The sequence below is a fragment of the Ruditapes philippinarum genome, unplaced genomic scaffold (assembly GCF_026571515.1).
Source record: "Ruditapes philippinarum isolate M1 unplaced genomic scaffold, ASM2657151v2 ctg6445_1_1_1_1, whole genome shotgun sequence".
In the NCBI taxonomy this organism is placed as follows: Eukaryota; Metazoa; Mollusca; class Bivalvia; order Venerida; family Veneridae; genus Ruditapes; species Ruditapes philippinarum.
The window spans coordinates 67,376-78,714 of record NW_026855196.1 but is presented as its reverse complement, the minus strand read 5'-3'; the positions used below and the strand labels follow the sequence as shown (position 1 = coordinate 78,714).

The 11,339-nt window shown below is 29.5% G+C and overlaps 2 protein-coding genes across 7 annotated transcripts in view; one reads left to right on the top strand and one right to left on the bottom strand.

The window, feature by feature from the left end:
* The first annotated feature begins 957 nt into the window (after positions 1-957).
* On the top strand, positions 958-7,077 carry LOC132742407 (ankyrin repeat domain-containing protein 66-like). 2 transcript variants are annotated; one of them, XM_060730828.1, is made up of 5 exons: positions 958-1,375; positions 3,484-3,679; positions 4,376-4,604; positions 4,934-5,095; positions 6,703-7,077. In XM_060730828.1, exons 2-5 carry the CDS (start codon positions 3,532-3,534, stop codon positions 6,776-6,778), a joined length of 615 nt encoding a protein of 204 aa, XP_060586811.1. In that variant the 5' UTR covers positions 958-1,375; positions 3,484-3,531; the 3' UTR covers positions 6,779-7,077. The 2 variants fall into 2 exon arrangements, with proteins under 2 accessions (XP_060586811.1, XP_060586810.1); XM_060730827.1 differs by having other exon boundaries at positions 960-1,375; positions 3,511-3,679.
* Positions 7,078-8,692: 1,615 nt separating this feature from the next.
* The window catches only part of LOC132742406 (SCO-spondin-like), a 42,655-nt gene continuing 40,008 nt past the window's right edge, over positions 8,693-11,339 (bottom strand). For 3 of the 5 annotated variants that reach the window (XM_060730822.1, XM_060730825.1, XM_060730826.1), the window contains one exon: positions 8,693-9,859. In XM_060730822.1, the coding sequence (XP_060586805.1) occupies positions 9,777-9,859 (83 nt within the window). In that variant the 3' untranslated portion in view covers positions 8,693-9,776. Of the gene's footprint in view, positions 10,997-11,339 lie in introns of all 5 variants that reach the window. The other 2 variants (XM_060730823.1, XM_060730824.1) reach the window with 2 other exon arrangements.

Here is an 11,339-nt window from a genome sequence, read left to right as displayed (position 1 = left end):
CTATTTATTTTACCATCAAACACTATAATCAGTCTCTGACTAAATAGAATCCCTATTTTTAATGGTCGACATAATTTAATATTCCTTTTATGACTGGATTTTTATTTTTCGATTTACTGCTCGATTTGAATCAATATTGTAACAGACAGGGAACATTACGAAATATATCCTATTTTAAAAAACTGGTTTTATTAATCAATGCAATAATTAAGATAAAAAGTATTAAATAATATATACAGGTATGATTAAACAGGTGTAAATATACCTACGAAAGGTCTTGAAACCGAATGCAAAATCAGTTTTTCATTTTTTTTTATTATCTATTGATTTTTTTTTTTTAATACATCTGATTTGCCTTTTAAGTTTGAGTTTAATAGTAATAATTAAAGATAATAGTTAAAATAACCTGCTAAAAAATATTCCTATTATATATGACATTTTCTAAAAATGTTCTTAATTTATTTAAATCTATACAAATACATTATTTATGTCGATGATATAAGTATTTAATTACCTCCCTTTACGCATAATTTTGATTGTTACATTTATATAGTACATTATTCGTAATGTATTCATATGCTTTTTCATTATTTCATATAACATAAATTGATTTTGAGCATAATACCATATTTTGAATAGATAATAGATAGATCATTTTCATTTTATTTGATAGCTTTATAAAATATACTGATTGAAAACGATGTTTCTAAATTATTATCTCCCTTTTTTACAATTTTCAACATGTGATTAAAGCACATTTTTTTCGAATTCTAAACTTTCACATAAGTAACTGTTGTTTTCATACTTGTTGTAATTATTTACTAGCCTAGTTTCTCTATGAAAATATATATCTATGTATCTTTTGATCCAGTTATTTTATGTAATTCTTTTCGAAAATTATATATGCTATGTTTTTTTAAAAAAAAAAAATTACGTTTATACATACATATGCACATGTTTTATTGTAATACTTATTGTAATATTATCACGTTCCTTTTACGCGCCAAATGTAACGTCTATTAACGTAGACGTTTGTTTTGTACGTTTACGTCATTTTTATATATGTATCAACTGAGGAAGCTTAATAAAGCGAAACATGTTTTGATACTTAATTTGTGTTGGTTTTTGATCCAATTATCCTAATTACATTTTCTACACAATTTTAAAGTGTTTTTATCGTATTTAATCCGGTATCGATTATACGGTCTAATTACCCGGGAGAAATCTACCTCGGGACCGTATTTTGTACATGTCTTAACCGGATCGTATCGATCTGGTATTTGTTTACACTATCAACTTAACACCGCTTTAAAAAGGTCGTATTTTATCGCTACAATATAAAACAGTTATTGGATGAATATTTGCTACATTTAAGGTAAGATTTCGTTATTTTTTATATTTTGATCCACAGTGTATGATTTCTTTAATCTTTTTATTTTTATATTCATTCATTTATTGATTGAGAAATCTTAAATGTTCACTATAGTTAACAGCTTATTTTTACCAGTCTCGTATAATGTATGGACATTAAAGAAAACTAAAGTAAATGTTCGATGGAAAAATGGTGTGCTAATTTCATAACCAAACATCGGTATATCAATTGAACTTGAAATAAATAACATTTTATTTGTTCCTGGCATATCATAAATTCTTAAGAAATTGTTATTAAAGCTTAAGAAAACAGTATACAAAGAGCAACACAATTACAAAATTAAACATATTCTTAAGAATTTATTAAAAGACAGGAACAAGTAAAAGTCGTATTTATTCCTAAAAATTCAACATTTAAGGTATGTAGGAAACACTGGGCTGCTTTTTCAGGTCATTCAGCTTGGTGTCTTAATGTCATAAGTTTTATTATGTGTTGAGGTTTTCATTGTGTACATAGACAAACAGTGAATCATTTTATAGTATACGAGCCTTATTAAGTTTAAATTATTCATTGGTTTATCAAGTTTAAACTGCACTTAAAGTCACACGGGTTATCGCGATGCTTCATTCTTCTATTCAATCCATTCCGCTAATATTCTATCAATAAAATGGTGATGTGTCAGATACCGGACATTTATTTCAAAAATACAAATGATTGAAGTGACTTTATGCTCATTTTTTCCTGATAAAGTTGAGATGAACTTGCTACATATTTCAGTGATTGACTTTTAAAATGGTGACTGACCAATAGTTAAGTAACATAAAATATAAATTTGCCTAAACCCCCCCCCCCCCCAAAAAAAAAATACTGCCCAACTCTTTTTATAAACTGAAGGTAACAGGTAAATTTTGGTGGAGATTTACCCACTCTGTACCCTTGGATAAGCATAATGTCACTTTAAAATACATTTAGTAAATACTTCAAAACAATATAAAATAAACTTTTTATTTAAAAAAAAAAAAGAAATAATAATTCTTCAAATAGGTCATTTTAAATATATTTTCATGTATGACAAATAAGGACGAAAAAAAACTTGTTTAAAAATACACCTCTTTAAAGTAAACAGTCTCCAACACCCTATCTGAATGACCATTTGACCATCTTATTGTAAATTTTTAAACTTGTTGGCAAGTTTGAGATACATGATCCGATTACATATATTTATTTTGCAGATAGAATAAAAAATAATATAATATTATTCATTAGCTAAATAGACATTAAAAATCACTCCTAATTTCAAACAGTATATTATAAGAAAATCCCAATGATACATTTCTATTGTTTTTATCAATATTTGACATATAAATAGAAAATGTGCCCCATTGTAAAACCTATCCACTTTAAAAAGTAATAGGCAATTTTGATAGAAATGTGATATTTAAATCTATTCGAATCAGTTCAAAAATGATTAGAATATATAAAATATTAAAGGGAACTGGTCTATAATGGAAGTTCTGTTATACATTACGTTGATAGTATTTAGTCGTAAACATAATAATAAACCATTTGATAATATTTGACTTTTCATCTTGTTTTTTTCTTCTAAAATTTGTCACTTATATTGGCTCATTTGCTCAATTCTAACTTACTTAAATGACATAAATTCATTACCAATCATTCCCCAAAAACCAAACTACAGTTCGACTATTTTAACAACTACAGTGAGATCAGGATGGCAACCTGTGGATGGATCGTACATCTTAATTAAAATTGTACATTAAATTTTAATGAATAAATGAACTGTTCAAAAATAAAATACATATTGCATGTTAAAAGTAATCATTGTTGCCTTAATAGTATTTTCTTCTGTAATATATGTTTCTGGGAAGGGCTTAATCTAATGATGTAAGAACTTGTTGCCCAACCCATTTGCATTTTGATATATACTCATTATTTGTATGATATGTTTGTAAACATGTATTGAATGCAATAAAATATTTTTAAACAAAAAACTATTCAAAATGTGTTTTTCTTTAAATATAAGTAATGAATACACATTTTTACAGGTTTTAATAGAATCTATTGTTTATGACATTCCCATTTTGTTTCAGCATAACGCATTTAATATTTCTGAACAGAAATGTTATGACGTCATCAAGATGGCTGCTGGCTTAGAAATTCATGACGCGGCGTCCACCGGTGACTATGATACCCTAGAAGAGTATCTAAAAAGTGGAAAAGTTGACGTCAATTTAAAAGATTGTGAATGGGGTAATAGAACGGCATTGCACTGGGCATGCGCTAAAGGTACCACTGTTAATTGTTATGGTAGTTATTTTAAATATATACATCCAGAAATCCTTGGATTTAGGCGTTGATATTTTTTGCTTATTCATAATATACGCGCTATTTCATACTCGATCATCATAGATAACACAACATCTTTGGTTTTGATAGTGTCGATTTGCCAAACAGAAGCACATAAATAAAGTCGACAGACTGGAACCCAGGCTAACATCAAGGTTTTACAGTCGCTTAACTTTTTGGAATTAAGGTTAAACGAAAAACTTACTACTGTTTAACATCTTTTTATCTCAGGCACCACCAACCTTTGTAAACTAGCTAGACCATTCTGTTCACGAATCCAAATTATAGATCAATTCATTCTATTGGTTATGAATATTATAATTATATTTATCATTTATATTCAAATTATATTCATATAGAATATATTGTAGACAACATTCTGTATAGAATTTTTGTTATTGTGGAGTTCTGTTGATCTGCAACTAGTTGTTTGTAGAATCTGTTTTATGTGCTTTAAGATGAAATTATTCATAAGCGAATTATGCAAACAATGTAGCTTGTAACAATGTAACAAAGTACATCCTTTATTGCCTTGTACAATAGGTTACCGGCAAAAAGCATGTATTCTGTAAAAACCCAATACAGAATAACTATGATTATCAAAAAACGTGAGATTTTTATGAATATACTTTTCAGGATTTGTAGAATGCATACGACTTTTACTTGATTACGGAGCAATCGGAACTTCTCGCACCGAAACAGGATCAACACCGGCACACTTTGCGGCAGAGAACGGAAAACTGACGGCTTTACGAGCTTTATACAATGCAAATATTCCCATTGGTTTAAAAGACAAATATGGCGACACGCCAAAACGAATAGCAGAAGTTTATGGGCATAATGACATAGTAAAATTTCTTGATCAGTAAGTTCTTTTTAAACATAAATTTGTAAATAATAATGAATAGAACTAGATATAGAATTTACCTATTAGGACAAACCGTGACGTCAAAAGTCACCATATTTTATCGTTTTGTACTGAAATGTTTATGCATTAGATGTTTGCCAAAAATATGCATCATAGTACTTCTATTACATTTGCAAAACTTGAAATGTGTCTGTATAATGTAGATAAGAACAGTATGGAATACTTTACTAAATGGAAAGTGGAATATTTTGACGTCACGGCTATATGTTTTATCGAATTAGTTTTTCAGTCAGTCAAATATTTCATATTTTAACTGCCTTCTTCAGATGTGCCGCCGACGAAGCGGCAGGAATTAGACCTACGGGTTTAGCGCCAAAGTTTACATCAGCGTTCCGACATAGACGATCTCAGCGTTTGTCTACGACGTCACACCATTCATTTTCATCTACCGGTTCCCGGCCAGCGTCACCATTTTCTAGTATCGGGAGGTAAACACAACAGCATGGAACCAAACCTCAATAACCATATAATTTAACATGTCTGAATTGTTTCTAACATTTCTTTTCAGGAACTTGCAAACCAGCTGCATTGGACGAAGCATGTGTTCTTCTAAACACTTACCAATCATAACCTCATACATTAGATAGTTAAGATTTTCTTAAACTCGCTGAACATGTTCTGTGAACATTTCTATCCCTGCTTAGAACAGCTCCGAGTCTGTAATAATTTATATATAAAAGAAATAAATCTATTGTTTTACTAACTGCCATCAAAACTGAACTTACCAAAACATGTTTAAAACCCTTCATAATATGTATGTAAGGAAAACGTGCCAAATGAATTAAAGCAGCAAGATTGTTTTAGTATTATAAAGTAAAATTAAATTGGGTCATTTTTTGGCCTATATTTTGTAAGTTCTTATGTAATTCCAGACGTTCATAACAGTAAAAATATCTTCCTGATTTTTTGTTACATCGATGTTCTTCCTTTGTCAATCTGAAAAAATGCAATTTCAGCAAATACTTGGAAACAATTTTTACAAATTATGCAAAAGGCTTTTTAGGAAACAGCAAACCAAACAACTGCTACCGGAACTTGCTTTTTGAAAATCTAAATATAGCAACATGGCTTCAATAGAGCTGATTTCCAAGCTTGAATAATTTTATAACACTTAAGTCCAATAATGTTCACCACTTGCACGAGTTAATTTGACTCATTCATAATTTAAAACCACTTGCACAAGTTCATTTGACTTATTCATGTTTGAATATCATACTATGCATTTCAATTATTTGTATAATTTCGTAATTTGCTGATATATTATTTTCAAAATTATCCACTTTTTCAAATACATAAGTTTCTCTTGATTAATGCTCTAGAATGTGCCTTTATCAAGATTATTTGCAGACATAAATCCCTATTGTTAATTAGTCCAACCTTTACAAATACAAACGTCTAGTCCTTTTTACGAGACTGTATCAATTTTGAAACTAACATAGATTTTTTTTGCACAACTTTCCCGCTCTACACATACATGTACATTTTATATAATATATCTGTGTGAGAAATAAAATATACTCAGTGTATGAAGTAATCTTAGTTATACGGTTGTTTGTATACACTTAAAATATCTTTTATTCCAAATTTCAAAAATATACTTTATTATTGCCCATTATTGTTTCTATACTGCGTCATTCGATTTGTGAAAAAAGTGCGGTATATATGATTGTCACATCATAAAGGGTAGCTAAGTAGGCTGATTATAATGGGAAACTGTCATTTGTTGAGATTGAAATAATCTAACTGCAGAATATATTTCTTTATACTCTTTTTAATTTTTGTTTTTTATATTTGTGTGATGTATTTTGAAAATATTTGAAATGACTAAATTCTACCGTTTATATTGAACAGGGGGGCCTTTAATACTGGGGGATCTTAGGCTTTAATCATTTATGTCTTGATTTTGGGTGTGGTTGCCGATTTCGAATGGTACGCCCTACTGTTGATCTTTACTATCATAGTTTAGGAATAAATTGTAAGTAACATGTGCTTGTCATTCAATGGTCAGTAACATTTTTATTTTTTCCATATATAGCGCAGAAGAAGAGCAGAAAGTAAAAGGAATAGACAATGATACAGAATTTGTTCCCGACTCGGAGAGGGAGACGTGATATTCTTCGGACAATATTCACCAAATCAGTCAACCATTTGCCGACATTTTTTAACAATAATTCGAGATTTTTTTATTTCATTTTTTGTTTGCTTGATTGTAGATGTATGTTTTAAAATTTTATTCAATTCAAATGAACTTTGATTTACGGATCATGATTTGCATTTTATTTATGCAATTCTGATGTTCTCATAGTTTCATACTAGTCACTTGCTAGAATATATATGAGGTTGTAAATGTATAGCATTTAATTTAAATGTGTACAATTAAAATAGATAATAAAAACAGTGAGAATTGTTAGTTTTCTTGTTATCTTCAACATAATATATCTTCATGTCTTTTTATGGGTGTAATGTTGTAACTGAAGAAATGTACATATAATTTTGAAAAAGTAACTGCAGGTTGTTATATTATTATGCATGTTGCTGAAGTCTGATCTCATGACCTATCAAATTTGTATCATGGACTTTTGTTTGCTCTGAATTCGAAAAAGTCCATTCAAAATTTAAAGTGTATTTTTTTAAAGAAAACTTCCAAAATGTGTGTTTGAATAAAATATGATAAAATATTGCCTTAAAAGCGGAAAACGCATGCACGAAATAATTGCCGAACGGTTAAAACCCTATTTAGAATAGCATCCTAATATTTTGTTTCGGAACAGTTTATTCTGTTTACATATATTCATGTTCATTAAATAACAGAGACATTCTATGTTGCAACTTTTTCTAGAATCAAAACATTATGGAAATAATATGATTTTGCTGTTGATAAGTTTATGCCACAAGATATAGCTTCATACCCTTTAAGGGATTTCCATATCAAAATTATATACACAAGCCCATGGTCATCTTTTTATCCCTGAGGAAATTCTGACAAGGTTAATGTAAATTGTAAAGATTGTATGAGCTATATGAATGCTTGAACTACTTCTTGTATTCGTTAACCCGCCAATATGTTACTATTTAAAACACTATTTTTTCACACAAAAAAAGAGCACTAATATGTAGCTCCAATTTGACAGAATGGTCAAGATTATAATAAAAACAAACGAGAAGTTTGAGTGAATGCATCTATTTTGAAATTATCCCTCCTTACTTTTTATAATCACAAAGTATAGTTAAATCGGAAATATTAAATATAAGTATTGATTTGTAATAAATGTTCTTATCAAAGAAATTTAATAAAGAAGAAAAATATTTGAAGAACTCTGCTGAAAATACATTATAGTATACAAAAGATAGACCATATGAATGTGGTTTTCATCATTGTAAAGTATAACTTTAAAAAATAAATATTTATTTATCACTTATTGGCCAAAGAACTGCGTCTTTTTCGGACAAAAAACGTAAAACGATTATCAAAAAAGTTAAAGCGATGGGAACATTTTCTTGAGAGCAATAAAAACAAAAATACCCAATTGAAAAGTGAAGAATCGAGGTTCTTCCTAAGAGGCAAAGTAAAAAACAATATCATGCTGGCTGGCACCGCCTTAATCAGATACTAAAGACAATGGAATCTATTATACCGATTGACCTAATGCCATGTAAATTTCAATTTATTGTAAGAATATAGTTATATCTTGTTTTTTTTTTTTTAAATTAATGAATGTTATATTATTTTATATAATTCCGAGAAAGAAAAATGAACGTAAAAACAATTAAAAGCGACGTTTATTTAGAAAATGTAAATAATCTGAAACAGTTCTTTGAGGACAGAGCTGTTGGAACCTACACATTCTTAAGACATTAATTAGAATCTCAATCAGATATTCTAAATAAATTTATGTTACATTTCATATCATTCGGTCTACATATTTTAGCAATAAAATAGAGGAAAATAAATTGGCACCACATTTGCTTGTCGCATATCTTTATACTAATAAAATGAATGATAAAAAGAGTAAAAATGTAAAAAAATAAAAAAGTGAAACCCCAAAGATATTAAATACTTTCAGCAGAGTTCGTGTCATGTTAAACATTATTTGTAAGAATTCTCATTTTAATGTAACAACTGGTTATAATAAAATTCCGAACAACTTTTAACAGCAATAAAAATATGATCAAACAAAAAAGCAATTATATGTACAAAAGAAGAGTTAGTTGTTTATAATAAGGAAAAAGTTTCAGTTTTAAAAATATATTTTTAAATAACAAATAACGTTTTAACAATATAATTTAACGTATTTAATATAAAGAACAAATAATCTCGTTATGTTATTGTCAAATATTAAAATTCTGATAGGTATTCTAAAAGTTTCTTCCATATGGTATCAAATCTTTCCTAGATGAACTTCCGTTTCAGTCATTTCCGTTTATTCCATTTCCGGTTAACTTTCTTCTGCCTATCCACTTCTGTGTCCGATCAAAGAGGGATAAATCATCGTCGAATAAGTGATTGATAATGGAACTAAACGGTAGCTAAAATGTCACAGAAATTTTAAGCGCAGCAGCCAAAACGCGCAATGGCCTAAAAAGATGTTCCCATTTATACCTCGATCTGATCTGCTGCAAGATAAATTCTTGCGCGTGGACCAAATCGATTTCCCCGCATACAGGCACTTGCTAACCTTCGCATGCGTCCGCATTAGACGTTTCCATTCCTATTAGAATATTCCTATAAAATCCACTTTGAGGGAACAGGAAAAAGTACATTGAAAAGGAATTGTGCATGCAGTGTCATAGTGAGAAAGTAATTAATAAATAATGCTAAAAAGGAATGTATGTTGATTTTTTTCTCGTTACCAAGTTTGCCTGATCGATTTCTAGAATTCAAATTTAATGTTTCTTTCAGATTTGTTATGGAGACTTGATAGTTTTCAGTCTTTCGATTATTATGTTCAATTTGAAGTAAAAAATTACAGCCTTGTTGCCACTTTTAGGCTCTTGTTCAATTCACAAAAAAATCTGCGTAAAATAATACTTTCCAAGACAAATTTCAGCACTTCATTACTTGGTTTTCAAGGCGTTATAAACGTGTTTGATTTTTATGTTTTATATTTTCTACTTTGTCCAGTGGGTTTCATCAAAGCCCTTACATAAAACTGGACCAAGAGTTATCCATCCTTCTTCGTAATCAACTTTACCTGAAAAGAACTTTTTATGCAGCTTTCTCTTTGATCTTATTTCCCATACGTCCCTATTACAGTGTGTTTACACACTGAGAGATAGTTATAGATTATATGCTGTTTTGAATATTTGCTAAGTGTGTAAACACATACACATATACACATACATAAACATGCAAACGCACCATGCATATGGATTGTAGTGATTTAAGAAATAGAGATCCAAGTTATAAAAGTAAGGTAGCGGAAATTGTGTGATATACTCCCGGGGATAAACCTAGTGGCAAAGCAACGGTCCCAATTGGAATATGCCAGCTTCGTTGGGGGCACCTGTCAATATTCAAAATAATAAAACATTTTATATCAAAAAGAAAACGTCTACATTCGTAATTTTGGCTTTAATGTATGTGAAAGATTGGAATATAACGGAAAGAAATATATCTAAAATCAGAAATTTCTCAAATATAATAATAACTGATCATTGTTGTAGTTGTAAGTGTTATGTTTTACAAATGTTTAAAGACGAATTCATGTGTATCGGACTGCTCTCCACTATTGACAAACTTACCAATCATTATGAAGTTGTTGCCGAAAGACCAAACATTTCGAAAGTACTATTTGCAAGATAAAAAGAATTTAAATCACAAGATCTTGAATCTTGTTATGCTGCAAAAAAGGTATTTTTTTCAATAAATTTTAGATAATTCAATCTTCATATACATCAAAGCCTTTTAAATACTTACCAAATCTTCTGAAATTTATAAATCTTAAACATGACATACAAAAAAGTAGGTAAACCAAATAAGGGGAGAAATTGGATTTAAACACACTTGTGAAATACGTAAAACATTTCGCACGCATGTGAAATATTGTAAAAATAAGGGTAAAATGGGTAAAAATGGGTAACCAGGTAAAAATAAAAAGGGGATTCAGTTGCACACCACGCCGTGCTTGATCAATTGTTCAAGATAAATAATTACACCAAATGTTTGTCAGGTTGTATCGATGACGTCACACTCGATTTTGATTGGATAATATCATTGAGATTTGAATTTTCCAGTGTTTCAAGTCGACGTAGATGATCACATCAATGATTAGCTATTCCTGAGCATAGAAGAGGACCGAGTGTCATGTAACCATCCTCGATATCTCCACCTTAGAAAATTAACAAATTATTAATATTGCTATTCTTTTAACTTCTTCATGATCATCACTTTTATCATCTTCACATACTTACTTATGATTTTTATCAATATTATAATCATCATCATCATCATCATCATCATCATCACATCACCACTGTCATGAACAACCACGACAAAACCAGGAACAGAAACGACACCGTTTTAAGTATCCTTATTATCATTATATTTGTCATTTTGTTCAACGATTTCTTGGGAAGTAATTTTACAGTTACGGAATATGATTTCCAATTGAAGGCATTATGATGTGTAAATGCCCTTTAAAGATTTTTTTCGGCTAAACGACCGAAAGTACA